The sequence below is a fragment of the Tamandua tetradactyla genome, chromosome 4, assembly GCF_023851605.1.
Source record: "Tamandua tetradactyla isolate mTamTet1 chromosome 4, mTamTet1.pri, whole genome shotgun sequence".
In the NCBI taxonomy this organism is placed as follows: Eukaryota; Metazoa; Chordata; class Mammalia; order Pilosa; family Myrmecophagidae; genus Tamandua; species Tamandua tetradactyla.
Genome location: NC_135330.1, coordinates 106,543,893 through 106,571,152, shown reverse-complemented (window position 1 = coordinate 106,571,152; position 27,260 = coordinate 106,543,893). Strand labels below are relative to the sequence as shown.

At 36.8% G+C, this 27,260-nt stretch overlaps 1 protein-coding gene across 1 annotated transcript in view; it reads left to right on the top strand.

Moving 5' to 3' along the window:
* The first annotated feature begins 2,252 nt into the window (after window positions 1-2,252).
* Window positions 2,253-27,260, top strand: part of LOC143680459 (wings apart-like protein homolog) — a 35,996-nt gene continuing 10,988 nt past the window's right edge. The window contains 4 exon segments of the mRNA XM_077156880.1: window positions 2,253-2,262; window positions 4,132-4,810; window positions 4,812-5,155; window positions 14,332-14,450. Coding sequence (XP_077012995.1) covers window positions 2,253-2,262; window positions 4,132-4,810; window positions 4,812-5,155; window positions 14,332-14,450 — 1,152 coding nt within the window.

Sequence of the window (27,260 nt, the reverse complement as noted above, 5' to 3'; positions counted from 1 at the left end):
TAACAAAGATATTGCTAATTTACATTCATTAAGTGCATGAGCCTTATGATTAGCAAGGGCCGCTATACTTTTTGGTAACTGTGTTAGTCAGGGTCTTTAGAGAAACAGAACCAACAGGAGAGATCTGTAAATATGAGATTTATAAAGCTGTCTCATGCAACCATGGGAAAATACCAACAAAATCTACAGCAAAGCTGCTAGTGAATATAGCAGAGTGGTAGGGTACAAGAGCAATATGAAAAAATCATAGTGTTTCAATACACTAGTCATGAGGAATCTGAGGAAGAAAAAATTACATTTACAAAAGCAACTCTGTGGGGTAGCTGATGGCTGGGGGTAAGTGGCCATACTGAGTCAGTCACACAGACACAAAGCACCCAGCACACAACTCGGGAGACAACCCTCAGGGGTGAGTGGAAGGCATCCGCTTTATCGAGGAAGTGCACAGGCTTATATAGGCTGGGAGCATGCAGGGACACGTGTCGAGCTGGGATTGGTCACCGTTGTTGCTAGGGCGGAGGGCAGATTTCAGGTCAGCCATTTTGTGTTGCCTTGCATCAGCCAGGCAGGCATGTTGGCGATATTTTATGGCTTCTCCAACACAACTCAAAGAATCAACTATTTAGGAATAAATTTGACCAAGGTCACAAAAGACCTATGCACAGAAAACTAGAAGACATTGCTAAAAGAAATCAAAGAAGACCTAAATAAATGGACATACCTTGTTTGTGGATTGGAACATTAAATATAGTACAAAAATAAAAAATAAAAAATGAGAAAATATATAGTTACAATGTCAGTTCTGCCTATATTATGTATAGATTCAATGCAATATCAACTAAAATCCCAATAACTTACTTCACAGAAATAGAAAAAACAATAACTGAATTTATCTGGAAGGGCAGGGTGCCCCAAATAGTTAAAAATATCTTGAGTAAGGGGAATGAAGTGGGAAGTTTCACACTACCTGACTTTAAGCATATTACAAAACTACCGTAGTCAAAACAGCATGGTACAGGCATAAAGGTAGATATACTGACCAATGGATTCAATTGAGTGTTCAGAAATAGGCCTTCCAAAGGTGAGAGTTGGTTCTTTGAGAAAATTAATAAAACTGATGATCCCCTAGCTAGACTAACAAGGGAAAAAAGACAGAGGACATAAATAAATATAATCAGAAATGAGAGGGGGGTTGTTACCACAGATCATTAAAAACTTTAAAAAATCATAAGAGATTATAAACAACTATATGCCAACAAACTAGATAACATAGATGAAATGGGCAAATTCCTAGAAGCACACGAATTACCTACACTGACTCGAGAAGATACAGAAAATCTCAACAAACCAATTACAAGTAAAGAGATCTAATTAATCATCAAAAATCTTCCTGCAAAAAAAAACCCAGGACCTGATAGCTTCACAGGATAATTTTATCAAAGTTTTCAAAATAAAAAACTTTAATCAAAGTTAGTTCTTTCAAAAAGAACTAACACCAATCCTGCTCAAACTCCTTCAAAAAATTGAAGAAAAAGGGATGCTACTTCTCATTTTATGACGCTAATATTACTCTTAATACCAAAATTGGATAAAGACGATACAAGAAAAGGAAACTATAGACTAGTCCCCCTAATGAACATAAATGCGAAAATTCTTAACAAAATACTAGCAGATTGTTTCCAACACCACATTGAAAGAGCTATACATTATGATCAAGTAGGATTCATACCAAGAATGCAAGGGTGGTTCAGCATAAGAAAATCAGTCAACGTAATACAGCACATTATCAAATCGAAAGGGAAAAATCACATGATCATATTGATTGATGCTGAAAAAGCATTCGACAAAATCCAACATCCTTTCCTGATAAAAACACTTCAAAAGTTAGGCATCCAAAAAAAAAAAAGGGAGGGCTATGATGGCTCAGCAGGCAGAATTCTCACCTGCCATGCTGGAGACCCGGGTTCGATTCTCAGTGCCTGCGCATGCCAAAATGAATGGAAAGAGTTTAGTTATGGCAGCTTCTTTAACTGTATTTTTCTGGTTATAGGCCACAAATAATGAGGTAACCGTCAAAAATAATTTTCAGTGATGAATCATTTTATTAGATATTCAAATTTTGTGGTAAGCAATAATTGGAAATTACCTGACATGGGAAGGATTTGTTACCTAGACATTTTACTCAGTTATTAAACACAGAAGTTAATAATCTATCACATTATTTCTCCATAGGTCATGCCAGAATTGGAACCATGTACAATAGTAAGTTTAGGGATAAGTGAGAGAGAAGCCATTTTTCATAATGTGGGAGAAGAGTGATTGATCCCTGATGAGTTTCTTTTCTTACTGAAAACTTTTTTCATTAAAAAAATTTTTTAAACATAGCATAAAAAGATGAACATTCTTACCATATGATCGTTCCATTCTATATAAACAATAACTCACAATATCATCACATAGTTGTATATTCATCACCACAATCACTTCACAGTATATTTGCATCAATCCAGAAAAAGAAATAAAAAGAAAAAGAAAAAAATTCATACATCCCATACCCCCACCTCTTCCTCTCACCAATCATCAGCATGTCAATCTACTAAATTTAACATTTGTTCTCCCTATTATTTATTTGTTTGTTTATTTATTTATTTTTATTTTATTTATTAAACATAGCAACATACAAACACAAACATTCTTACCATATGATCATTCCATTCTACATATATAATCAGTAACTCACAATATCATCACATCAATATCATCATCATGATCATTTCTTAGGACATTGATATCAATTCAGAAAAAGAAATAAAAAGAAAACAGAAAAGAAAATTTGTATATATCATACCCCTTGCCCCTCCCATTCATTGATCGTTTAGCATTTCAATCTACTAAATTTATTTCAACATTTGTTCCCCCTATTATTCATTTTTAATCCATATGTTTTACTCATCTGCCGATAAGGTAGATAAAAGCATCAGACACAAGGTTTTCACAATCACACAGTCACATTGTGAAAGCTTTATCATTATACAGTCATCTTCAAGAAACATGGCTCCACATTTTCAGACAGTTCCCTCCAGTCTCCCCGTTACATCTTGGATAACAAGGTGATATCTACTTAATGCGTAAGAATAACCTCCAGGATAACCTCCTGACTCTGTTTGTAATCTCTCAGCCATTAACACTTTGTCTCATTTCACTCTTCCCCCTTTTGTTCGAGAAGGTTTTCTCAATCCCCTGATGCTGAGTCTCAGCTCATTCTGGGATTTCTGTCCCACGTTGCCAGGAAGGTCCACACCCCTGGGAGTCATGTCCCACGTAGACAGGGGGAGGGTGGTGAGTTTGCTTGTTGTGTTGGCTGGAGAGAGAGGCCACATCTGAGCCATAAAAGAGGTTTTCTTGTGGGTGACTCTTAGGCCTAATTTTAAGTAGGCTTGACCTATCCTTTGTGGGATTTAAGTTGCATAGGAACACACCCCAAGATTGGGGGCTCAGCCTGTTGCTTTGGTTGTCCACACTGCTTGGAGAATATCAAGAATTCTCCACTTGGGGAGGTTGAATTTTCCTTCTTTCTCACTGTTCCCCCCAGGGGACTATTCAAATACTTTTTTATTCACTGTCCAAATCATTCTGGGATTTATCGAGGCATCACTCTGGACAAACCTACAAAATCTCATGCCCTCTTCAAGGTTCCATGTAGTTACGGTGGAGCTGTTATATAAGTTCAGTTAAGCTGTCCACATGTTATATTTCTTCTAAATAATTTTTAATTTAAGCATCTTTTTTTTTAAAAAACCCAATCCCCTGAGGAGGTTTGGCATAGTCATTTACATGTCATTTTGAACTGATTCAGTTGATTTATTTACTTAACACTGCTGAACTTTCATCTGAGAAGATTGGGGCAAAAACTTTAAGGGAGAAAGATCACTAGGGGACCTGAAAGCAATATGCTGAAAAAGTAGAGGGGGGGGATGTCAGATTTCTTCACAGTTAAATTATGGAAGTTATTTCTAGAAGAACTGATTCTGTACTATTAATTAGCCAAATAAATATTCCTGTAATTTGCTAACTTATATTGATTTTATTTATGTTTTAATCCTTTGACTTAAATACTTTTCATTTTTATAGATAAAGTGGAGAACTTTAATGAAGAACATGAAAAGAATATTTATAAAAATGCCAATGACAGTAGTAAGAAACCCAATGCAGAAACTACAATGGCTTCTGGATACAAGGCTGATGAAATCAAGGAAATATATGATTCTTTGAACTCCCAAGTTGGAAAAAGGTCAGAATCTCCATCAGAAATATCTCCAATTAAGGGATCTGTAAAGACTGGTTTGTATGAATGGGATAATGATTTTGAAGATATCAGATCAGAAGATTGTATATTAAATTTGGAAAATGACCCTCTTTTGGAGATGAAGGATGAAGATTTTAAAAAGCAGTTGGAAAATCTAAATGAAGCTATCGAGGAAGACATTGTACAAAGTGTTCCTAGGCCAAGCAACTGTAAGATGTACTTTAGGGCCAATAAAGCAAAATCCTCACAAGGAGAATCAAATTTTGATAAGCTAACGGATGGCACCAGTCAGGCCTTAGCCAAAGCAAACAGTGAATCAAATAAAGATAGCCTGAATCAGGCAAAGAAAGGCAGTGTAAGTTGTGGGACCAGTTTTAGAGAGACGGTTGGACGGACTAGAGATTATACTGTTTTGCATCCATCTTGCTTGTCAGTTTGTAATGTTACCATACAGGATACTATGGAACGCAGTATGGATGAGTTCACTGCATCAACTCCTGCAGATTGGCCCTGTAAGAAAAAAGGCAGATATTGCAACTTCTAAGACCACTACTAGATTTCGACATAGTAATACCAAATCAAAAAAGGATGTTAAACTTGAATTTTTTGGTTTTGAAGATCATGATGAGACAGGAGGTGATGAAGGAAGTTCTGGAAGTTCTAATTATAAAATTAAATATTTTGGCTTTGATGATCTCAGTGAAAGTGAGGATGATGAAGATGAAGACTGTCAAGTGGAAAGAAAGACAAGCAGAAAAAGAACTAGAACGGCTCCATCACCCTCCTTTCAACTTCCCCCAGAAAGCAATGATAATTCCCAGGACAGTCAGTCTAGTACAAATAATGCAGGTATGGTTTTTTTATTTGTGTGTGTGTGTGTTTAATTATAGTAAGTAAATGTATTTTTCAGGTTTAAATCAACAGCCACCTAGTTTCTTCTTAGAAACTCAATTATTCATTTTAATAGAAGTAGCAATCTAAAACCACAAATTAGCTTATCCAAAGCTATGGAATTTAAAATGTTAATGATCAGGTCCTGAGTTACATGGAACCAATTAGTAGACTGAGGAGTATTTTCATATTTGTGTTTTAATTCTCCCATTAGCCAATAAGAATTTTAACATATGTGTGTATGGGGACAGGGATATCACACATCTTGTTTCAACCTTGAAAATCCAGATGCAATGGAGATGTAGTTTAAGTTTGATACATTTAGAGCTATACTGATAATAGGTTGTTATAAATAAGGGAAATATTAGAAGATTAAAATGAATAAAAACCCTTTGTAGTTGGTTCAGAACTAATCAACTGGTAAACATTAAAAACATTCTCAAACTGTCTTAAATTGATTTAATAGGCATGAAAAGTGCTAGGTAAGTATCTATTCACTCTGAACAGTGTCAATTTGATTTCTCTCTTAAGGTACTAGGACCAGTAATGATTAGAAGTCTTCAAACAATTCATAGTCTCTACCTTGAGAGACAAAGGAAATAGGTTAGCTCTGCTGTAATTAAGTCATTACCTGGTGAGGGCTTTGTGAAATAGATTGACTGTTAGTGAACAAAAATATGTGAAAATCTCTGCAGTACAGGTTTTCTTAACCAACTCTAGTTTATCAATTTACTTGCTAAATAAAGCTTTCTGTCCTGTTAGGATTGTAGAAGAAATGCCATCATGATGAATTATAATTACAATAATCTTAAATATAGATTCTCAATCTTATGTTAGAGTATAACTGCCATTTTGCTTTATTTGGCTTAAAAATAGTTTTCCTAGATTGAAATTATTCTTATTTTCAAAAATAGAATTACAAAGGAGTATCCCCTGAGCCCTCCTCCCTCTCTACCACCCCTTCCCCCCCCTCCCCCCGTAACACACACCCACAAATCCCTTTTGGGGAACTGATTTACAGCATTGTTGCTAGTCCCCTGAGATCGGTTTGGGCAGAACCACTTCACAATTTCTTAGGAAGATGAGAGGTAATGACCAGTACCTGAGCTCCTGTCCTGCTACAGTTTACCTAGTAGCTTTTAGGCTTATCTCGATAGCATATTAATTCTAATCTGCAATTGAAAATCTATGGATAAATGTACATTTAGCGGTAGTACACCTTTTTTTTTTTTTTGATTGTGAAAACCTTGTATTTAATGATCCATTTATACAGGGTATAGTCAAATTAGTAAAACAAATAAATAAATAACTATAATAAATAAATTATAGAGGGATATAAATGGTAAAAATTGAGTAGATTGAAAAACTGTGGGTCAGTGAGAGGGAGAGGTAAGTAGTATAGGCTGTATGAGTTGTTTCTTTTTTCTTTTTATTTCTTTTTTCTGGAGTGATGCAAATGTTCTAAAAATGATCATGGTGATGAATACACAACTATGTGATGATATTGCAAGGCATTGATCATATAGTATGGCTGGACTGTATATTTGTGGATATTTCTCAATAATATATATATATATATTTTTTTTATTAATTAAAAAAAGAATTAACAAAACAATTAGAAATCATTCCAATCTACATGTACAATCAGTAATTCTTAATAACATCACATAGTTGCATATTCATCATTTCTTAGTACATTTGCATCGATTTAGAAAAAGAAATAAAAAGACAACAGAATAAGAATTAAAACAATAATAGAAAGAAAAAGAAAAAAAAACACAAAAACAAAAACAAAAAACCTATACCTCACATGCAGCTTCATTCAGTGTTTTAACATAATTGCATTACAATTGGGTAGTATTGTGCTGTCCATTTCTGAGTTTTTATATCCAGTCCCGTTGTACAGTCTGTATCCCTTCAGCTCCAATTATCCCTTCTCTTTTTTTTTTTTAATTAACGGAAAAAAAGAAATTAACCCAACATTTAGAGATCATACCATTCTACATATGCAATCATTAATTCTTAACATCATCACATAGATGCATGATCATCATTTCTTAGTACACATGCATTGGTTTAGAAGAACTAGCAACATAACCGAAAAAGATATAGAATGTTAATATAGAGAAAAAAATAAAAGTAACAATAGTAAAATCAAAACAAAACAAAACAAAAACCTATAGCTCAGATGCAGCTTCATTCAGTGTTTTAACATGATTACTTTACAATTAGGTATTATTGTGCTGTCCATTTTTGAGTTTTTGTATCTAGTCCTGTTACACCGTCTGTATCCCTTCAACTCCAATTGGCCATCATCTTACCCTGTTTCTACTTCCTGCTGGACTCTGTTACCAATGACATATTTCAAGTTTATTCTCGAATGTCCGTTCACATCAGTGGGACCATACAGTATTTGTCCTTTAGTTTTTGGCTAGACTCACTCAGCATAATGTTCTCTAGGTCCATCCATGTTATTACATGCTTCATAAGTTTATCCTGTCTTAAAGCTGCATAGTATTCCATCGTATGTATATACCACAGTTTGTTTAGCCACTCTTCTGTTGATGGAGATTTCGGCTGTTTACATCTCTTTGCAATTGTAAATAACGCTGCTATAGACATTGGTGTGCAAATGTCCGTTTGTGTCTTTGCCCTTAAGTCCTTTGAGTATATTCCCAGCAATGGTATTGCTGGGTCGTATGGCAATTCTATATTCAGCTTTTTGAGGAACCGCCAAACTGCCTTCCACAGTGGTTGCACCCTTTGACATTCCCACCAACAGTGGATAAGTGTGCCTCTTTCTCCGCATCCTCTCCAGCACTTGTCATTTTCTGTTTTGTTGATAATGGCCATTCTGGTGGGTGTGAGATGATATCTCATTGTGGTTTTGATTTGCATTTCTCTAATGGCCAGGGACATTGAGCATCTCTTCATGTGCCTTTTGGCCATTTGTATTTCCTCTTCTGATAGGTGTCTGTTCAAGTCTTTTTCCCATTTTGTAATTGGGTTGGCTGTCTTTTTGTTGTTGAGATGAACAATCTCTTTATAAATTCTGGATACTAGACCTTTATCTGATATATCATTTCCAAATATTGTCTCCCATTGTGAAGGCAGTCTTTCTACTTTCTTGATGAAGTTCTTTGATGCACAAAAGTGTTTAATTTTGAGGAGTTCCCATTTATTTATTTCCTTCTTCAGTGCTCTTGCTTTAGGTTTAAGGTCCATAAAACCGCCTCCAGTTGTAAGATCCATAAGATATCTCCCAACATTTTCCTCTAACTGTTTTATGGTCTTAGACCTAATGTTTAGATCTTTGATCCATTTTGAGTTAACTTTTGTATAGGGTGTGAGAGATGGGTCTTCTTTCATTCTTTTGCATATGGATATCCAGTTCTCTAGGCACCATTTATTGAAGAGACTCCTCTGTCCCAGGTGAGTTGGCTTGACTGCCTTATCAAAGATCAGATGTCCATAGATGAGAGAGTCTATATCTGAGCACTCTATTCGATTACATTGGTCGATATATCTATCTTTATGCCAATACCATGCTGTTTTGTCCAATGTGGCTTCATAATATGCCTTAAAGTTCGGCATCGCTAGACCTCCAGCTTCGTTTTTTTCCCTCAAGATGTTTTTAGCAATTCGGGGCACCCTGCCCTTCCAGATAAATTTGCTTATTGGTTTTTCTATTTCTGAAAAATAAGTTGTTGGGATTTTGATTGGTATTGCATTGAATCTGTAAATCAGTTTAGGTAGGATTGACATCTTAACTATATTTAGTCTTCCAATCCATGAACACGGTATGCCCTTCCATCTTTTTAGGTCTTCTGTGATTTCTTTTAGCAGTTTTTTGTAGTTTTCTTTATATAGGTTTTTTGTCTCTTTAGATAAATTTATTCCTAGGTATTTTATTCTTTTAGTTGCAATTGTAAATGGGATTCATTTCTTGATTCCCCCCTCAGCTTGTTCATTACTAGTGTATAGAAATGCTACAGATTTTTGAATGTTGATCTTGTAACCTGCTACTTTGCTGTACTCATTTATTAGCTCTAGTAGTTTTGTTGTGGATTTTTCCGGGTTTTCGACGTATAGTATCATATCGTCTGCAAACAGTGATAGTTTTACTTCTTCCTTTCCAATTTTGAGGCCTTGTATTTCTTTTTCTTGTCTAATTGCTCTGGCTAGAACCTCCAACACAATGTTGAATAATAGTGGTGATAGTAGACATCCTTGTCTTGTTCCTGATCTTAGGGGGAAAGTTTTCAATTTTTCCCCATTGAGGATGATATTAGCTGTGGGTTTTTCATATATTCCCTCTATCATTTTAAGGAAGTTCCCTTGTATTCCTATCTTTTGAAGTGTTTTCAACAGGAAAGGATGTTGAATCTTGTCGAATGCCTTCTCTGCATCAATTGAGATGATCATGTGATTTTTCTGCTTTGATTTGTTGATATGGTGTATTACATTAATTGATTTTCTTATTTTGAACCATCCTTGCATACCTGGGATGAATCCTACTTGGTCATGATGTATAATTCTTTTAATGTGTTGTTGGATACGATTTGCTAGAATTTTATTGAGGATTTTTGCATCTATATTCATTAGAGAGATTGGTCTGTAGTTTTCTTTTTTTGTAATATCTTTGCCTGGTTTTGGTATGAGGGTGATGTTGGCTTCATAGAATGAATTAGGCAGTTTTCCCTCCACTTCGATTTTTTTGAAGAGTTTGAGGAGAATTGGTACTAATTCTTTCTGGAACGTTTGGTAGAATTCACATGTGAAGCCATCTGGTCCTGGACTTTTCTTTTTAGGAAGCTTTTGAATGACTAATTCAATTTCTTTACTTGTGATTGGTTTGTTGAGGTCATCTATGTCTTCTTGAGTCAAAGTTGGTTGTTCATGTCTTTCCAGGAACCCGTCCATTTCATCTAAATTGTTGTATTTATTAGCGTAAAGTTGTTCATAGTATCCTGTTATTACCTCCTTTATTTCTGTGAGGTCAGTAGTTATGTCTCCTCTTCCATTTCTGATTTTATTTATTTGCATCCTCTCTCTTCTTCTTTTTGTCAATCTTGATAGGGGCCCATCAATCTTATTGATTTTTTCATAGAACCAACTTCTGGTCTTATTGATTTTCTCTATTGTTTTCATATTTTCAATTTCATTTATTTCTGCTCTGATCTTTGTTATTTCTTTCCTTTTGCTTGCTTTGGGATTAGTTTGCTGTTCTTTCTCCAGTTCTTCCAATTGAACAGTTAATTCCTGCATTTTTGCCTTTTCTTCTTTTCTGATATAGGCATTTAGGGCAATAAATTTCCCTCTTAGCACTGCCTTTGCTGCATCCCATAAGTTTTGATATGTTGTGTTTTCATTTTCATTTGCCTCGAGGTATTTACTAATTTCTCTTGCAATTTCTTCTTTGACCCACTCATTGTTTAAGAGTGTGTTGTTGAGCCTCCACGTATTTGTGAATTTTCTGGCATTCCGCCTATTATTGATTTCCAACTTCATTCCTTTATGATCCGAGAAAGTGTTGTGTATGATTTCAATCTTTTTAAATTTGTTAAGACTTGCTTTGTGACCCAGCATATGGTCTATCTTTGAGAATGATCCATGAGCACTTGAGAAAAAGGTGTATCCTGCTGTTGTGGGATGTAATGTCCTATAAATGTCTGTTAAGTCTAGCTCCTTTATAGTAATATTCAGATTCTCTATTTCTTTATTGATCCTCTGTCTAGATGTTCTGTCCATTGATGAGAGTGGGGAATTGAAGTCTCCAACTATTATGGTATTTGTGTCTATTTCCCTTTTCAGTGTTTGCAGCGTATTCCTCATGTATTTTGGGGCATTCTGGTTCGGTGCATAAATATTTATGATTATTATGTCTTCTTGTTTAATTGTTCCTTTTATTAGTATATAGTGTCCTTCTTTGTCTCTTTTAACTGTTTTACATTTGAAGTCTAACTTGTTGGATATTAGTATAGCCACTCCTGCTATTTTCTGGTTGTTATTTGCATGAAATATCTTTTCCCAACCTTTCATTTTCAACCTATGTTTATCTTTGGGTCTAAGATGTGTTTCCTGTAGACAGCATATAGAAGGATCCTGTTTTTTAATCCATTCTGCCAATCTATGTCTTTTGATTGGGGAATTCAGTCCATTAACATTTAGTGTTATTACTGTTTGGATAATATTTTCCTCTGCCATTTTGCCTTTTGTATTATATATATCATATCTGACTTTCGTTCTTTCTACACTCTTCTCCATACCTCTCTCTTCTTTCTTTTCGGTTCTGACTCTAGTGCTCCCTTTAGTATTTCTTGCAGAGCTGGTCTCTTGGTCACAAATTCTCTCAGTGACATTTTGTCTGAGAATGTTTTAATTTCTCCCTCATTTTTGAAGGACAATTTTGCTGGATATAGGAGTCTTGGTTGGCAGTTTTTCTCTTTTAGTAATTTAATTATATCATCCCACTGTCTTCTAGCCTCCGTGGTTTCTGCTGAGAAATCTACACATAGTCTTATTGGGTTTCCCTTGTATGTGATGGATTGTTTTTCTCTTGCTGCTTTCAAGATCCTCTCTTTCTCTTTGACCTCTGACATTCTAACTAGTAAGTGTCTTGGAGAACGCCTATTTGGGTCTAATCTCTTTGGGGTGCGCTGCACTTCTTGGATCTGTAATTTTAGGTCTTTCATAAGAGTTGGGAAATTTTCAGTGAAAATTTCTTCCATTAGTTTTTCTCCTCCTTTTCCCTTCTCTTCTCCTTCTGGGACACCCACAGCACGTATATTTGTGCGCTTCATATTGTCCTTGAGTTCCCTGATACCCTGTTCAAATTTTTCCATTCTTTTCCCGATAGTTTCTGTTTGTTTTTGGAATTCAGATGTTCCATCCTCCAAATCACTAATTCTATCTTCTGTCTCTTTGAATCTATCATTGTAGGTATCCATTGTTTTTTCTATCTTTTCTACTTTGTCCTTCACTTCCATAAGTTCTGTGATTTGTTTTTTCAGTTTTTCTATTTCTTCTTTATGTTCAGCCCATGTCTTCTTCATGTCCTCCCTCAATTTATCGATTTCATTTTTGAATAGGTTTTCCATTTCTCTTCGTATATTTAGCATTAGTTGTCTCAGCTCCTGTATCTCATTTGAACCATTGGTTTGTTCCTTTGACTGGGCCATATTTTCAATTATTTGAGCATGATCCGTTATCTTCTGTTGGCGTCTGCGCATTTAGACAGATTTCCCTGGGTATTGGATCCAAAAGTTTGGAAGATTTTTCTGTGAAATCTCTGGGTTCTGTTTTTCTTATCCTGCCCAGTAGGTGGCGCTCGTGGCACACGTTTGTCTGCGGGTCCCACCAGTAAAAGGTGCTGTGGGACCTTAAACTTTGGAAAACTCTTGCCGTCCGGGGGGTTCCCTAGCCGAAGCGGCTTGAGCCGGCCCGGGGTCCGAACGCAGGGAGGGTTGCTGGTCGCCGCAGCCAGGGAAAGAGCCCGTCCGAATTTCCTAATCGGCCCTGGGCGACAAGCGTGGCGGGAGGGCGCCAGCGGCAGCGGCCCGCCCGAGAGAGTGCACGTTCCCCGGGAGTCACGGGTTTGGAAGGGGCTTCCCCCACCCGTCACCGTTCTCCACGGCCTGGGGATTTCCGATCCAATTCTCTCAGTTGGTCCGGGGGGCTGCGCGTGGTGTGGGCGCCTGCCACCTTGGTTTCAGGGGACCGCCTCTCCAATTCTCCCAGCCGGCCTGGGAAGGGGGAAGGGAGTAACTCCGGCTGCTTGCCGCCCCGCCCAGTGAGGCCCGCGCGCCTCGGCGATCTCACCCGAGCTGCTTCTCTCAGCCAGCCAGCCGTTCCAGGATGGGGTACGCTGTCTTTTTTATCTCTGTTGTGGCTTTGGGCGCTTTCTGTATCGTTTCTACTCCCCTAGTAGCTGTCCTGGAGAAGAAACTAAGATCTGCGCGTCTTACTAAGCCGCCATCTTCCAGGAAGTCTGGTAGTACACCTTTTTAGGCTTTAAAATGTGAAATCCTTAGGCCCCCTTTCAAAAACTTGATGCTGATACCAAGTAACATTGGAAAATTAGAGGTCATTTAGTTGATATACCCAAAGTTGGAATTTGAGTCTTCATGTACCATGTGAATTTGCAAGCATTTCAGTAAGGGTTAGGATAGAGAAATATCTTCCTTTTTTCTTAAGATTAGAAAGAAAATAAACCTTTACAACCATTTGGGGTGTAATCTAATCCTTGAGTAAAGACCCACAAATTTACTGAACTACATTATACTTGGTAATTTTATAACTTTTTGTCAAGAAAAGCCGTCCTCTTTTTTGTTTTTTTAAAATGTATCCTGTTATTGGCCTTTTCAGATGTAAGCAGGCGTTCTTTGAAGGCTAATATAATTTGGTGAATGTGAATTCTAGAAAAATGTTGAAAGTGCTTATCGTCTGGTGTTTTCTATCAATGTGCGTGTCTGTTCAAATTTAACCAACCTGTGCCAGTGTCCACACATATCCAGCAGTTAACAGAAATTATTTTGGAAAAGACTAGATTTTGCCATTTACACAAAATAAAGCTAGAACACATAATAACAGCCAGGTTTATGATTTTCTTTTAGAGGGAACAAGCAAGAGGTGAGAATGGGAGAATGAAACTTAATGTCATTGGGAATATTTTTATTTTATTTCCTTAATCTTTTCTTTCCACAATAGTTCCAAAAAAAATAAAACCTTCATAGGCTATCCGGCAGATAATTTGAAATATGAGAAAGTTAGCTAGTTTTGATTACTTGGTGTTAGGTTGGGGGACTCGGAAGAGCACGTCAACTGGAGCTGTGGAGGCTGTATCGCCCCTCCCAACATGGCTTCTGGGACCCCACCCCTTCCGGACACCTGACTTCCGGAGAACCGCCCCTTCCGACCACCTGACCTCCGGAGAACCGCCCCTTATGGACATCACCTGATCCCCTTGCTTAAAAACCACCTACGCCATCACCCAGGCACTGACTCACCTCCCTCCATCTTGGATTTGGTGAGCTAAGTTCGGGAGCGCAGAACTAAACCTGCCTGCTTTAAGTTTCCGGGTCTGCCGTCCTTTCTCACCCTTTCGCCTCCTAAACCTTTCACTTGGATTTCAGAAAACTTGGATTTCACAGAGGACTTGCCCGGTGTGCCTGAAAGTGTGAAGAAGCCCACGAATAAACAAGGAGATAAATCAAAGGAAAATACCAGAAAGATTTTCAGTGGTCCCAAACGAGTAAGTAAAGCACCATTAGTCATTTTTTTATCCTTATTATTGGGGAGTACAGCCTTTGCTAATTTTTTTTAATTTGAAAATTACTACCAAACATTGCAATTAAATGTCTGAGAAGATAACATGTTTCTGTCATTATAATGTGGCCCAGCATAGATAATTCAGACTCATTTGCTTTAGTTTACGTTTTGGGAAAACATTAATTCTTTACTTAAAATAGTTTGAAACAGTGTTAGATTTGTTTCTGAAAATTGGAATTGGAGGTAGGCAACCTCTTTTGTTCTTATAGGTTGAACTACTTCTATGCTACTAGAGAATAAGTGTACCCATTGATTTTGTGGCTATATTTTTGCTTTTGCACTGAGTTGCACCCCCCCACCCCACCCCAAGAGAAAACTTGCTGGATATTGACAGAATAACTGCTCTGGGACAGGTTAGTGTGGTGTAGGCTTCTGATTTATATATAAAAGTTCTGTCATATATTGATTTCCAGAGCAGCACTTCTCAAAGTGTTCCATTTCAGGAATGCTTTACACTCTTAAACATTTATTGACATTCCCATGTAACTTTTGTTTATGTGGGATATATCAATACAAAGCAGATTAGAAATTAAAGCGCATTTTAAAGATATTAATAATTCACTACAAATAGTGAACCCAATTCATGTTAATATTTTTAAGAAAAATTATATTCTAAAACAGATTTGAGTGAGAAGAGTAACGTTGTTTTACATTTTTTGTAAGTGTTTAATGCTAGGCTAAATAATGCATAGCTGGAATCTCATATCTGCTTCTGCATTCAATATGCTTTTATTATGTTTTGGTTGAAATCGGTGAGGAAAATCCAGCCTCACACAGATGCATAATTGTATACTAAATATCCTTTTCAGGAAATTGTGGTATTTTTCTTTGATACTATACCAAAACTTAAATGGGAATTTCTTAAAGATTTACTGCAACTTGGATTTTTAAAACCATGCCAATGGATCTTTCGTACTGTTCTGTTAAAATCTGTTGGTCTGTCTTATATTTTGAATGGATGATTTACCCGTGTATGTTTGGAAAATATTGGCTCATGAGTTGTGCAGATCTTTCAGATGGCGACTCGTTTCATTATACAGTATTAAGAAAATCACATTAATGACATTATCATACTCATCAGGAAAGTCTTTAAGTACTGATTCAGGGTGCTAGATACAAATTTTTAACTAGTGTCTGGAAGTGAAGAATAATTCTAGTTCTGTTTGGGATCCCTACCTTGATTTGTGCTAAGATGTCAACAGTTTTGTCCACCATTGCTTTTGCACGATCCCTACTAACATCAACACAGTGACAAAGGCAAATAACCTCCTATTGTTATTATGATGATGAAAGTGCTTTTGATTTTGTAGAAACCCTGAAAGAATCTCCTGAGGATTCCCTTAAGCTTACTTTGAGAACTGCTCTTTTAACTCTCCTTTCCTTTCTTCCCTCCCAATGTATGAAAAGGTTGAAATGAATGCAGTGAATACCCATATCCCTCTACCTAGATTAATTTATTGGTTAACACTTTGCTATAATTGCCAAAATTACACACACTGTCAGTCTTTGTTCTCTCTTTCCATGTGTGTATGTTGATTTATGCTGTTTGATTTGAAAGTAAGTTTTTAATTGTGTGTTTCTCTTATGAAAAATGACAATATTCTACCTGGTTATGTGATTCTATTAAGCACGTTAGTAGTGATCCCTTGATGTAGTTTATGTCCAATTTATTTGGTTTTTTAAGGAGTGCACGATATTTGTATTGTGGAATGTTTCACATTTAGAATTTATCCGGTTGTTTCTTCAGTGTCAATTAACTTGTTACTCCAGCGTATTAAAACAGTATTATGTCATAGGGCACTGGAAATTAAGTCTAGAAGCTTGATAAGGTTCAGGTTAACTGTTTTGGTGGCAGGAATACTTCAAAGGTGTTATTGCATACTTCATATTCTACACATCAGAGCTATGTACCATCTGGCTGTTTCAATATTAATGTTGGTTGACCACCTAGTAAAGATTATGATCGTCAGGTCTTTTCAAAATAAGGATGTATTTTCCCCTCTGTAGTTGAATTAGTAAATAAGTTCTTAGGTGCAACTTGTGCATATCATGCTCCCCATTATTGTTTTACATTATCATTTCAGCATCCATTGTTGATCTTTGCCTGTATCAGTTATTAAACTGAGAGCTGTAGAGTGGTGAATTTTCTAATTATGTTATTTTTTCCACATTTAATACATGAAATTCTATAAAGAGGAGTTTTCTTCCTCCCACCTCCCTCTTTTGCATGTTACTATAGTCTCGGAACTTTTGTTTATTAAATGTTTTACAATGTTTTGGTTTTCTTAAAAAATTATTTGTCTAAGTTATCTTAGATAGAGCCATTGTGAACCATTTTGCACTGTTTTTTTTTTTTTTTTGGTATAACCCTGACTACTTCCGCTTGCTTTTTTTTAATGCAATTTTATTGAGATATATTTACAAATCATCCAAAGTGTACAATCAGTGGTTCATAGTATCATCATATAGTTGTCCATTCATCACCACAATGAATTTTTGAACATTTTCATTACTATCCTCCACAGTACCAAAGATTTAAGATGTCAAATATTTAAATATGACAGCTCCAAATAGCCAAGACATCTCTGAATAACATTAAAATTGATGAAATTTGGTGGTGCTTTCATCTCTTTCTTGTTGTGGTAGTTGAGGGAGATGGGCTTCTGCAGCACTTCTCCTGGCTTCACTGGTGAGAGTCTCCCCTTGCTTTTTAAACAGTGTGATGCCCCAGGCTCATCTTGTACTTTCCATTTTGGATGTGGATGCATCCATTTCTCCAGGGGAACCTTGTTTCTTTTTGTGCAAATTAGTGCTTAGAAACCAAGATTTTAGTGCTGGGTATGTTCATTGCTGCTCTAGGGTATCACTACTTCTAGGCCTTTTCATTGGACAGAGCTAGGGAATATGTAGAAATGTAAACCATGATTTCAAATTGTTAGTTTCATTTTAGATTATTACAAAATGTATTCTTAAATATATATATATATTATTAGAGAAGTTGTAGGTGTGCAGAAAATATAGAGCCCATATACTCCACCATTAATCACACTTTGAATTATTGTGGTACCTTTGTTAAAGATGATGAAAGAATATTATTATAATTTTACTATGAACTATAGTCCATAGTTTACATTAAGGTTCACTATTTGTGGTGTGTATTCTGATGGTTCTTTCTTTTTTGTAAGGTTTCTTTCACTCAGCACAATGTGTTTTTTTGTTTGTTTGTTTTGTTTTTTTAACATGGGCAGGCACCGGGAATTGAACCCGGGTCCTCTGGCATGGCAGGCAAGCATTCTTGCCTGGTGAGACACCGTGGCCCACCCAACACAATGTGTTTTTGTATTTGTTTTTTTTTTTAATTAGAGAAGTTGTGGGTTTATAGAATCATCATGCATAAAGTATAGTAATTCCCATATACCACCCTATTAACACTATATAGTGGATGTGGTATATTTGTTACAATTGGTAAATACATTTTTATAACTGTACTTTTAACTACAATCCTACGATCCATGGTTTAACTTAGAGTTAATTGTATTGTACAGTTCTGTGTCTTTTTAAATTTCTATTCTACTAATATGTACAACCTAGAATTTCCCCTTTTAACCACATTCAAATATATAATGCAAAAAAATATTTTTATATTTATATAATCCAGTAGTGTTAATTACACTATTGTGCTGCTGTCATCACCATTCCCTAACTGCACTCCAGCCCTGGTAATCTGTATTCTAGTTTCCTATGAATTTGCTTACTCTAATTTTTTTCAAAACAATGAGATCATGCTGTATTTTTTCTTAATGCCTGGTTTGTTTCACTCGACAAGCTGTCTTCAGGTTTCATCCATATAGTAGCATGCTTCAGAATTTCATTCCTTTTTTTTTAATGTTTTTTAACTGTGTAATATAACATATATACAAAGCAAAGAAAGAAGAGAGTAATAATTTCCAAGCACACTTCACCAAGTAATTAAAGAATAGATCCCAGAATTTGTCATGGGCTACCATTCCACCATCTCAGATTTTTCCTTTTAGCTTCTCCAAAATACTGGAAGCTAGAAGGAATATTAATATAGTGATTCAGCAGCGATACTTGTTTGTTAAATCTCATTTTCTTACATACTCTTCCTGTAATCCTTCTCTCAATCTATAGGGATCTTCAGACAGTGCCTGTTCTGACTTTTTCATGTTGAGAAGGAGTGTTCACACTAAAGAATAAGGGGATGTAATTAATTGATAATCCTGGAGAGGCCGGTCCCTCTGAGTTTCAGGGTTTATCTGATCAAGGAACCTGTTGAGCTGTTTTATGACTGAGTAGTATCCCATTGTATAGATAATACCACATTTGTTTATCTATTCAGCTGTTGATGAACACAGATTCTTCCCATTTTTTGGTGCTTGTGAATAATGCCGCTGTGGACATTGGTGTACAAATATGTGTTTGAGTTCCTGCTTTCAGTTCTTTTGGGTATATACCCAGAAGTGGGAATCCCAGGTCATGTGGTAATTCTGTAGTTAACTTTCTGAGGATCACTCAAACTGTTTTGCACAGTGACTGCACCATTTTACCTTCCCACCCATGATGAACTGGTGTTCTCTTTAACCACATTGACTCCAACATACTTAGTTTTCCTTTTTTATTTTTTTAATTGTAGCCATTCTAGTGAATGAGTAATGGTATTCATTGTGGTTTAAATTTGCATTTTCCTGGTAGCTAATGATTTTCAGCATCTTTCTGTGTGCTTTCTGGCCATTTGGAGATCTTCTTTAGAGAGATGTCTGTTTTAGCCTTTTGGCTATTTTGTAATTGGATTGTTGGTGTCATTAAGTTGAAGGATTTCTTTATGTATTCTCCATATTAAACCTTTATGGGGTATGTGATTTCCAAACATTGTAGTTTTCAATTGTATTTCTGTGGTGGCTAATGATGTTGAACATCTTCGCATGTCCTCCTTTGGCTATTCGTATATCTTCTTTGGGAAATGTATATTCAGGTTTTTTACCCATTTGAAAGTCTTTTTGTTCTTGAGTTGTAGGATTTCTTTTTCTTTCTTTCTTTCTTTTTGGTTGCATTTCTTTATATATTCTGGATATTAAAACCTTGTCAAACATGTGGTTTCCAAATATTTTCTCCCGTTCTTTAGGATGTTGTTCTACCTACTTTAATGATAAAGTCCTTTGATGTACAAAAGTTTCAAATTTTGATGGGAGACCCATTTATCTAATTTTTCTTTTGTTGCTTGTGCTTTTGGCATACAGTCTAAGAAATCATTGCCTGATGCAAGGTCCTAAAGATGCTTCCCTGTGTCTTCTAAGAAAGATATAATTTGGATTCTTATATTTAGGCCTTCAATCCATTTTGAAATAATTTTTGTATATGAGGCAGGAGTCCACTTTTCTTCATTGCATATGGATATGCAATTTTCTAGCACCATTTGTTGAAGAGACTATTCTTTCCCAGTTGAGTGGATTTGGCACCCTTGTCAAGATCAGTTGACCATAGTTGTGTTTATTTCTGAACACTCAATTTGATTCCATGGTCTGCATATTTGTTCTTGTGCTAGTACCCTGCTGCTGTGATTACTGTAGCTTTGTAATGAGTTAATAAATCAGGAAGTTTGAGTCCCCTATATTTATTCTTCTTTTACAAGATGATTTTGACTATCCAGAACCTCTTACCCGTTTAAGAGATTTTGTACTTTTATCTTTTGTTTGTATTTTTTCACTGAAAATCTTGATTTTCCTAATGGTATATTTGCTTGTTTACTTTATCTTACTGTTTATATTAAGTAATTTTTAAGTTATAAAATCAATATTACTATGAACAATAAAAACAGTGACTGAAGGTTAAGATTTCTTTGCAGTTCTTTTTCTCCTTAGGTTATATCTCACTAAGAATGAGTAGTCATAGTTGTGTCAAAGGTTTCTTGAAGTGGTAATTGGTTTATTATTAATTCAGTACTCATTTGAGTTCATTTGTATGTATTTGCATTGTTTTTAAATTCAGTTTTAAAGTTAACATTGGAGTCATTTTCTTTTTTCCAGCTATTAACATAGCTTAGAAGGCAGCAAAACACAGTACTTGACCTGATTATGAAGGAATCTCTCTGGCCTACAGTAAATTAGGTCGTAGCAGACTGGTAGGCCTCAGACCTATTTACTGCTGATAGATGTAACAGGATGATGCCATTAGTATTATGAGAGGAAAATTTAGGGAACTTTTTCCAGTTTATAAAGTCGAAAGAAATATGAAATCAAACTCATTTGAAAGATGTGCTAGGTAAAGCCCTGACTTAAAATAGTATTCTTAACATTTATTAACCTAAAGAGACTAAATTGGTAAATCTTTTAGTTTCCCTTTTTACCTCATTTCGCTCATTGTTTCAAATATTTTATTTGCCAGAATCTTTATTATAAGTGGGGTTGTGTCAGAAATTCTTCACTTAGATACTACTGTTCAGTGGATTGGTAAGCTTCAAAAGTGAAAGTCTTCTTTTTTTTTTTTTTAGCTGAAAAATGCCTTTATTTCTCTCTCATTTTTAAAGCTTATTTTCCCAGGATATTACATTCTGAATTTACAGCATTTGCTCTTTGAGCATTTAAAAAAATTCCATCACTATTTTCTGTGACCTCTTATGTCCAAAGACAGGTTGGTCTTCATCCATTACCATTTTTCCTCTGTAGGGAAGCTGTCTTTTTGCTCCGGTGGCTCTCATAATTTTCTTTTCCCTAGCAGGGGAGATACCATGATCATGAAAAAGTGAAACTCCTAAGTTTTTGATTCCTAACTCTTATGTGAAATGGACTCTGCGCTTTCCTTTAGAATACTAAAAGACTAAGAGTTGTTTGATAGATTTTGCATCCATAGAAAGGAGATTATTGGAAAGCAGATAGGCAATGTTGTACCTGTTTTGATGAGCATAAAGAAATAGAGGAAACGAATAAATGGTATCAACATTGTTATCTGTTCAGTTTGGTATCAAATTGTGCTTTTGGCGTACAGTCTTAAGAAATCACTGTTTATCAGAGGAACAGAATCTTTAGAATAAATTCTCTGAAATGCCTATCTGGGTTTTCTGGGGTTAGTTCTCTGATCTGATTTGATTTAAATGTTACTAATGACCCTGTTTCCAAGTAGTATAGAAGGCACCGGTAGTCCATGCCTTACTGTGGCAGAAGAGTTTCCCTCCCTCCTTGTCAGGGTTTCTCAACCTCACTACCATAGACAGTTTGAACTAAATAATTCTTTATTGTGGGAAGGTGGCTGTGTACATTGCAGGTTGTTGAGCAGCATTTCTGGTTTCTGCCCACTGCATGCCAGTAGCACAGCCCTTTCCCTCCTACCCTCCTACCTTTAGTTTCAACAACCAACAATCTCCAGATATTGCCAAATGACTGTTGGAGAGGAAACCCCTCCCCACATTCATGGTATGTCTGTATAGCTGTGTGTACACACATGTACATACACACTCCACTTGGAAATAAGTTGTAGACCTGATGATCATTATCCCTAAAATTTGTGTTTTCTGAAAACAAGAGAACCCATCTTCAGCCATCATAGTCTGCTCATCACAATCAGAAAATTAACATTGACATAATAAAATCAGAATCCACAGATCCCATTCAGATTTCATTAGTTGGCTCAATAATGTCTGTTACAGGAAAACAAATAACTCCCTGTTCTAGTTTGCTAGCTGCTGGAATGCGATATACCAGAAACAGAATGGCTTTTAAAAAGGGGAATTTAATAAGTTGCTAGTTTACAGTTCTAAGTCCGATAAAATGTCCCAATTAAAACAAGTCTAAAGAAATGTCCAATCTAAGGCATCCAGGGAAAGAAACCTTGGTTCAAGAAGGCCAGTGACGTTCAGGGTTTCTCTGTCAAGTGAGAAGGCACATGGCGAACGTGGTCAGGGTTTCTCTCTCATCTGGAAAGGGTTTCTCTCTCATCTGCAGCTTTCTCTCTTGACTTCCTGTTTCACACAGCTTCCCAGGAGGCATTTTCCTTCCTCATCTCCAAAGGTCGCGCTGCTGCGCTGCTGGTGGACTCTGCTTCTCTCAGAATCTTTTATAGGATTCCAGTAAAGTAATCAAGACTTACCTAAAAATGTCTCATCTAATCCACCCTGACATGACAACCACTTTTGATTGAGTCACATCTCCAGGGAGATGATCTAATTAAAGTTTCAAAGATGCAGTACTCAATAGGGATACAGTACTGAATAGGGATGAGAAGAAACGGCTAGGGTAGATACATCCTTTCAAACTGGCGCACCCCCCTTATCCCGCATCTCCCAGGCAGAAAGCCCTTGATACAGTCCAGAAACCACGTGTTGCATTTAGTCATCTCAGATTTCTCCTCTCCTTCAATCTGGAAGAATATCCTTGTCTTTCCTAGTCTTCCCATGGCTTTGATATTTTTGACGAATTTGGGTCAGTTATTTTGTATGTCATCCCTGTTTGTCTTCTCTGATGCTGCTGCTTCACGATTATGTTTAGATCACACATTTTTGGTAGAAATACCACAGAAGTGATGCTGTGTTCTCACTATATCATATTTGGTGGCACACAATATTTGTTTGTACCACTGTCACTGCTGATGTTAACTTGAATCACTTGGTAAGGATGGTATATGCCAGGTTCCCCAAGTGTAAAGCCAATTAATAACATTTGGTGGGAAGATCATTTGTGAGTATGTGAATGTACTCTCCTCATCTATTGGTGCCTGAAACAGTTTTTATTATAGTGATTGCTGACTGTGATTTCTGATTACATCATTTCTTGTACAGTTATTAGTTGGCCTTCTGTGAGGTAGAACTTTCCCTTTCTCCACGCATATAAGAATTTTTATGTATTTGTCTATATCAATATGAGTATGTATTCCAGTCATTTATTACTGTTAGTTATTTAAATGATATTATTTTCATTTAGTTTGATAGTTCGATTTGGCCAGCTTATGGATGTTTCTTCTAGTTGGTTCCTTGACCTGTCCCCACAATTTCCTGAGCATTTCCTTACCTTCTGACACTCAGATATTCCAGGCTCGTGATATATTACCCAGCCCTAGAATCAGCCATTTGTCTAAGGAGCCCTGTGTTTTGTTGTTGTTGTTGTTGTTAGTGAAGAATGGCATTTAGAAATAAAGTTCTGATTACTTTAGGTATGGTCATTACTTCTGGAATGTCATTGCTACTAGGCCCTCTCAGCAACCAGAGCTGGGAAGTATGTACATGTAAGTAGATACTAACCCTCTCAGATATATGCAGATCTACTGTTGGGCTTCTCTGACTTGACGGCTAGTTAACATGTAAATACATGTACGCACACACACCCTATTTCTTGATCTACCTATGTGTATTCGGAATTCACACCAATAACTCCAATTTCTGTCCACCACACGTTTATTCCAGCCTTCCGACTTCCCAATTTTACTTCCCTTTGCCAACAGTGAGAATATCTGGTTCCCATTAACCTTCACATTATTTACTTATTTTCTCATTCCTCATGTTTGTAACTAATTTTCTGATCTCCCTTCTTCACTATATTAGAAAGCATTGACTTTAAGCATGCCATCTGTGAGAATTTTCTCAGTCCCTCACCAGGGATATGGTGAAAGGTTGTTTATACCAGGATTGAAGGCTGGCTGGGAAACTAGATGAGGAGGGTGAAGGAAAAAGCTGGTAAAAATATAGTTGAAAGGGTTACTCACAAAGTTGTCTTTGCTAGGGGAAAAAAATGAAGATAGGGTTTGAGGAATTGTGTTGGAAAATCTGGGTTAAAGGTAATCCTTTTGTTTTTAAGTTGCCACTCTAATTCTGATCCCCGGTTATAGTTTCTCTGCATCCGTTATTTGCAGTTGCCATATATGGATTTTTTCCTACCCATGCTGCTCATAATTTGCTCTCTAGCTCTCTAGCTCTGCATTCAGCGGCTGCCCCTCTGCCCTACTTGTAAGGCATTTTCTCCTTTGTAAGGCATTTTCTCCTTTATTCAACCTGAACCTAGTACACTGTCCATGTTGTTTTGCCAGTTAAGATTGATCACTAGTCATTGGTGAAACTAACCATAATATCAAGCTCAGCTTCAATTCTCAGCTATTTAGACTTTCACTTTTATCATGTCCCTGTGGTTTAGGTTGGCCCATCTGGCACTAGCTTTTGTCTCATTCTCTAAGGAACATTTTGGACTTTATGTTTTACTTCCCTTCTGTCACTCAATATGACACTGGATAGTGGGTTTTGGGGCAATTGAATTAAAATTTCATAAGTCATGGTTATATTTTTAATTGTGTTAGAAAGTTATAAATGCCTGAAATAGCAGTTTAAAAATTGATGTAGTTTTATAAACTTTTTTTCTCAATAAAATGAATTTATATAGGTTGTCAATGTAGAACGAATCCTGCAATTGAAGAGACTTTAGAAAGAACAAGTAGTCCCACATCCTACCTAAGAACAGATGTTCCTTCCACAGTATCCTGCTTTAGTAGTTAGAACTCACTCTCAAAAGGCAATTTATTTTTCTGTCAAATGGTCTTACCTGTTATTACTCCTTTCTGTGTCTCAAAATTCATTGTCCATCTGGGATCAAGTCATCAAGATGGTAGTGTGAGATCTATATTCCCAATAAATGGATCTAAAGCCTGCAAGAAGAGAGCTTCTGGCCAAGTGGTCTGGTGATGAGAGGTACAGGAAGAAGTATAATAAAGGTAGTAAAAAGCCTCTACTGCCCCTTCACAGCTCATCAGTTGGAGATCTGGAGAGTTGTTGAAGCTGAGCAGTTTCAGTCTGAGCCTAGGTGTATAGGTCAGTTTGTGTTGGATTTTCTTCTTCATTGTTTTTAATTGGCACATACTGCATGTCTTTCACAGTGCAGGGTACTGCGGATGCAGAGAAAAGTGAGATGAGTGTCTTAAACAGGCATTATTTCTGTTTTGTGAGGTAGAATGCTTTTCCCTCATTGAGTTGTATTACATAAAGACTTAGGGAAATGTAAATTATTTTCTGTGATCTAATTTGTGCATTTTTTTTCTTTAGTATTTTATTCAAGGAGGATTTTTATAAGGAATAAAAGTACTGTCAGTCTTTTTCTTTGTCCAGATCCTTTAAAGTTTAAAAATATAAAATATTTCACTGTAACTTATTCTCAGAAAGCTCTGGTTTGAAATGAAAAAATGTGATTGGTTAATCAAGAGCCTGACAATTTTGCTATACATTGGACACAGTCAAAGTGTGTATATATGTGTGTGTGTGTGTTATAGGACATATTATAGTTTGGAATTTCAATTGTTTTTGCAATTGGTAGTAAATTTTGAGTTCATCTAGGACTCAGACATTCAGAAAATCTTTGCTAGGCTTTTCTTAGTACTCTGATGACTTCATGTTAATGACCACAAACTAGTACAAGATATATATATAATATTGCAAATTTTTTGAGAATAGTACAATTTTTTTACTGTTTAAATTTCCATTTATGGAAATACATCATCTTTTATAATATTTGTGTGATTGTGAAGACCTTGTGTCTGATGCTCCTTTTATGTAGGATATGAACAGATGAGTAAAAAATATGGATAAAAATAAAGAAGTAACAAAGGGGACAAAGTAAATTGTGTAGAGGAGGGGGCCAAGATGGTGGCTTAATGAGGTGTGGATTTAGTTCTTCCTCCAGAGCAGCTAGTAGATAGCCAGGAGTACAGAACAACTGCTGGGGCCATGTCAGTGACTGCATACACAGCATACCCCAGTCTGGACTAACTGGACCAGCTGTGAGGCCCCCCAGAACGGTGAGTTCCCCAAGTCACAGTGACTGGCACCCTGGAAAGGAGAGGGACTTTACCAGCAGCAGGGGCTCAGCACAACCAAGCTCCAGTTAACAAATTCTGACTACTGAAACTAGGCCCCCAGTTCAGTTGCACCTCGAGTAAAAGGTGAGGTTGCTGGATTTTGCCCCAGCACAGAGGGGGCAGGGGTGGCGGAAAAAGAAAAAAGGAAAAACAAACAAAAAAAAACAGGTATTTTTGGATCGGACGGCAAAAAATACTTGAAAGGGTTTGGGACCTGAAGGAAAGGAGGGGGCACATAGGACCTGGAGATACACAGGGCAACATACCAACTTAAGCTCTTGATTGGCAAACCTGAGGAAGGAGGGTCCTGCTCTGAAAAGGAATTTTTTTTTTCTTTTTTTTGACTGTGTTTCTACGGCTTGACTGCTGTTTGGATACAGCTGCAGGGCCTCTCTGGCTCCAACTGCCCCAGGCATAGGCAGCTTGTTTGAAAGTTTGTCTGAGCCTGTGACTTCCCTAGAAGAAGGGTGAAGCCCAACTCAGGTGGAATCCCTCCATCAAGGAATTCACACCCCAGAGCTTGGTAATTTGAAGCCATTAAAACCAGCTTACAAACTCTCCTCTGTCTCCACCATGCCCCCAGCAGGGAGAGTCTGCCAAAGTTAAAGGTACCGCATCATCTTATGCTGGTGGGACCTGCAGTCAGACAAGCGCCACACACAGGGCAGGATAAGAAAAACAGAGTCCAGAGACTTCACAGGAAAGTCTTTAAACCTGTTGGTTCTCAACCCTCAGGGAAAACCAACGCAGGTGACTCTTTCCTCCTTATAGGAGGCCAGTCTGGTCTGGGAAAATCTGGCTGGGGTCTATAATATCTAAGTAGACCCTCCTAAGAGTATGTGTGTGGGGGGAGGCACCACACAAGCAGGGCAAGAAACAAGAAAACAAGAAC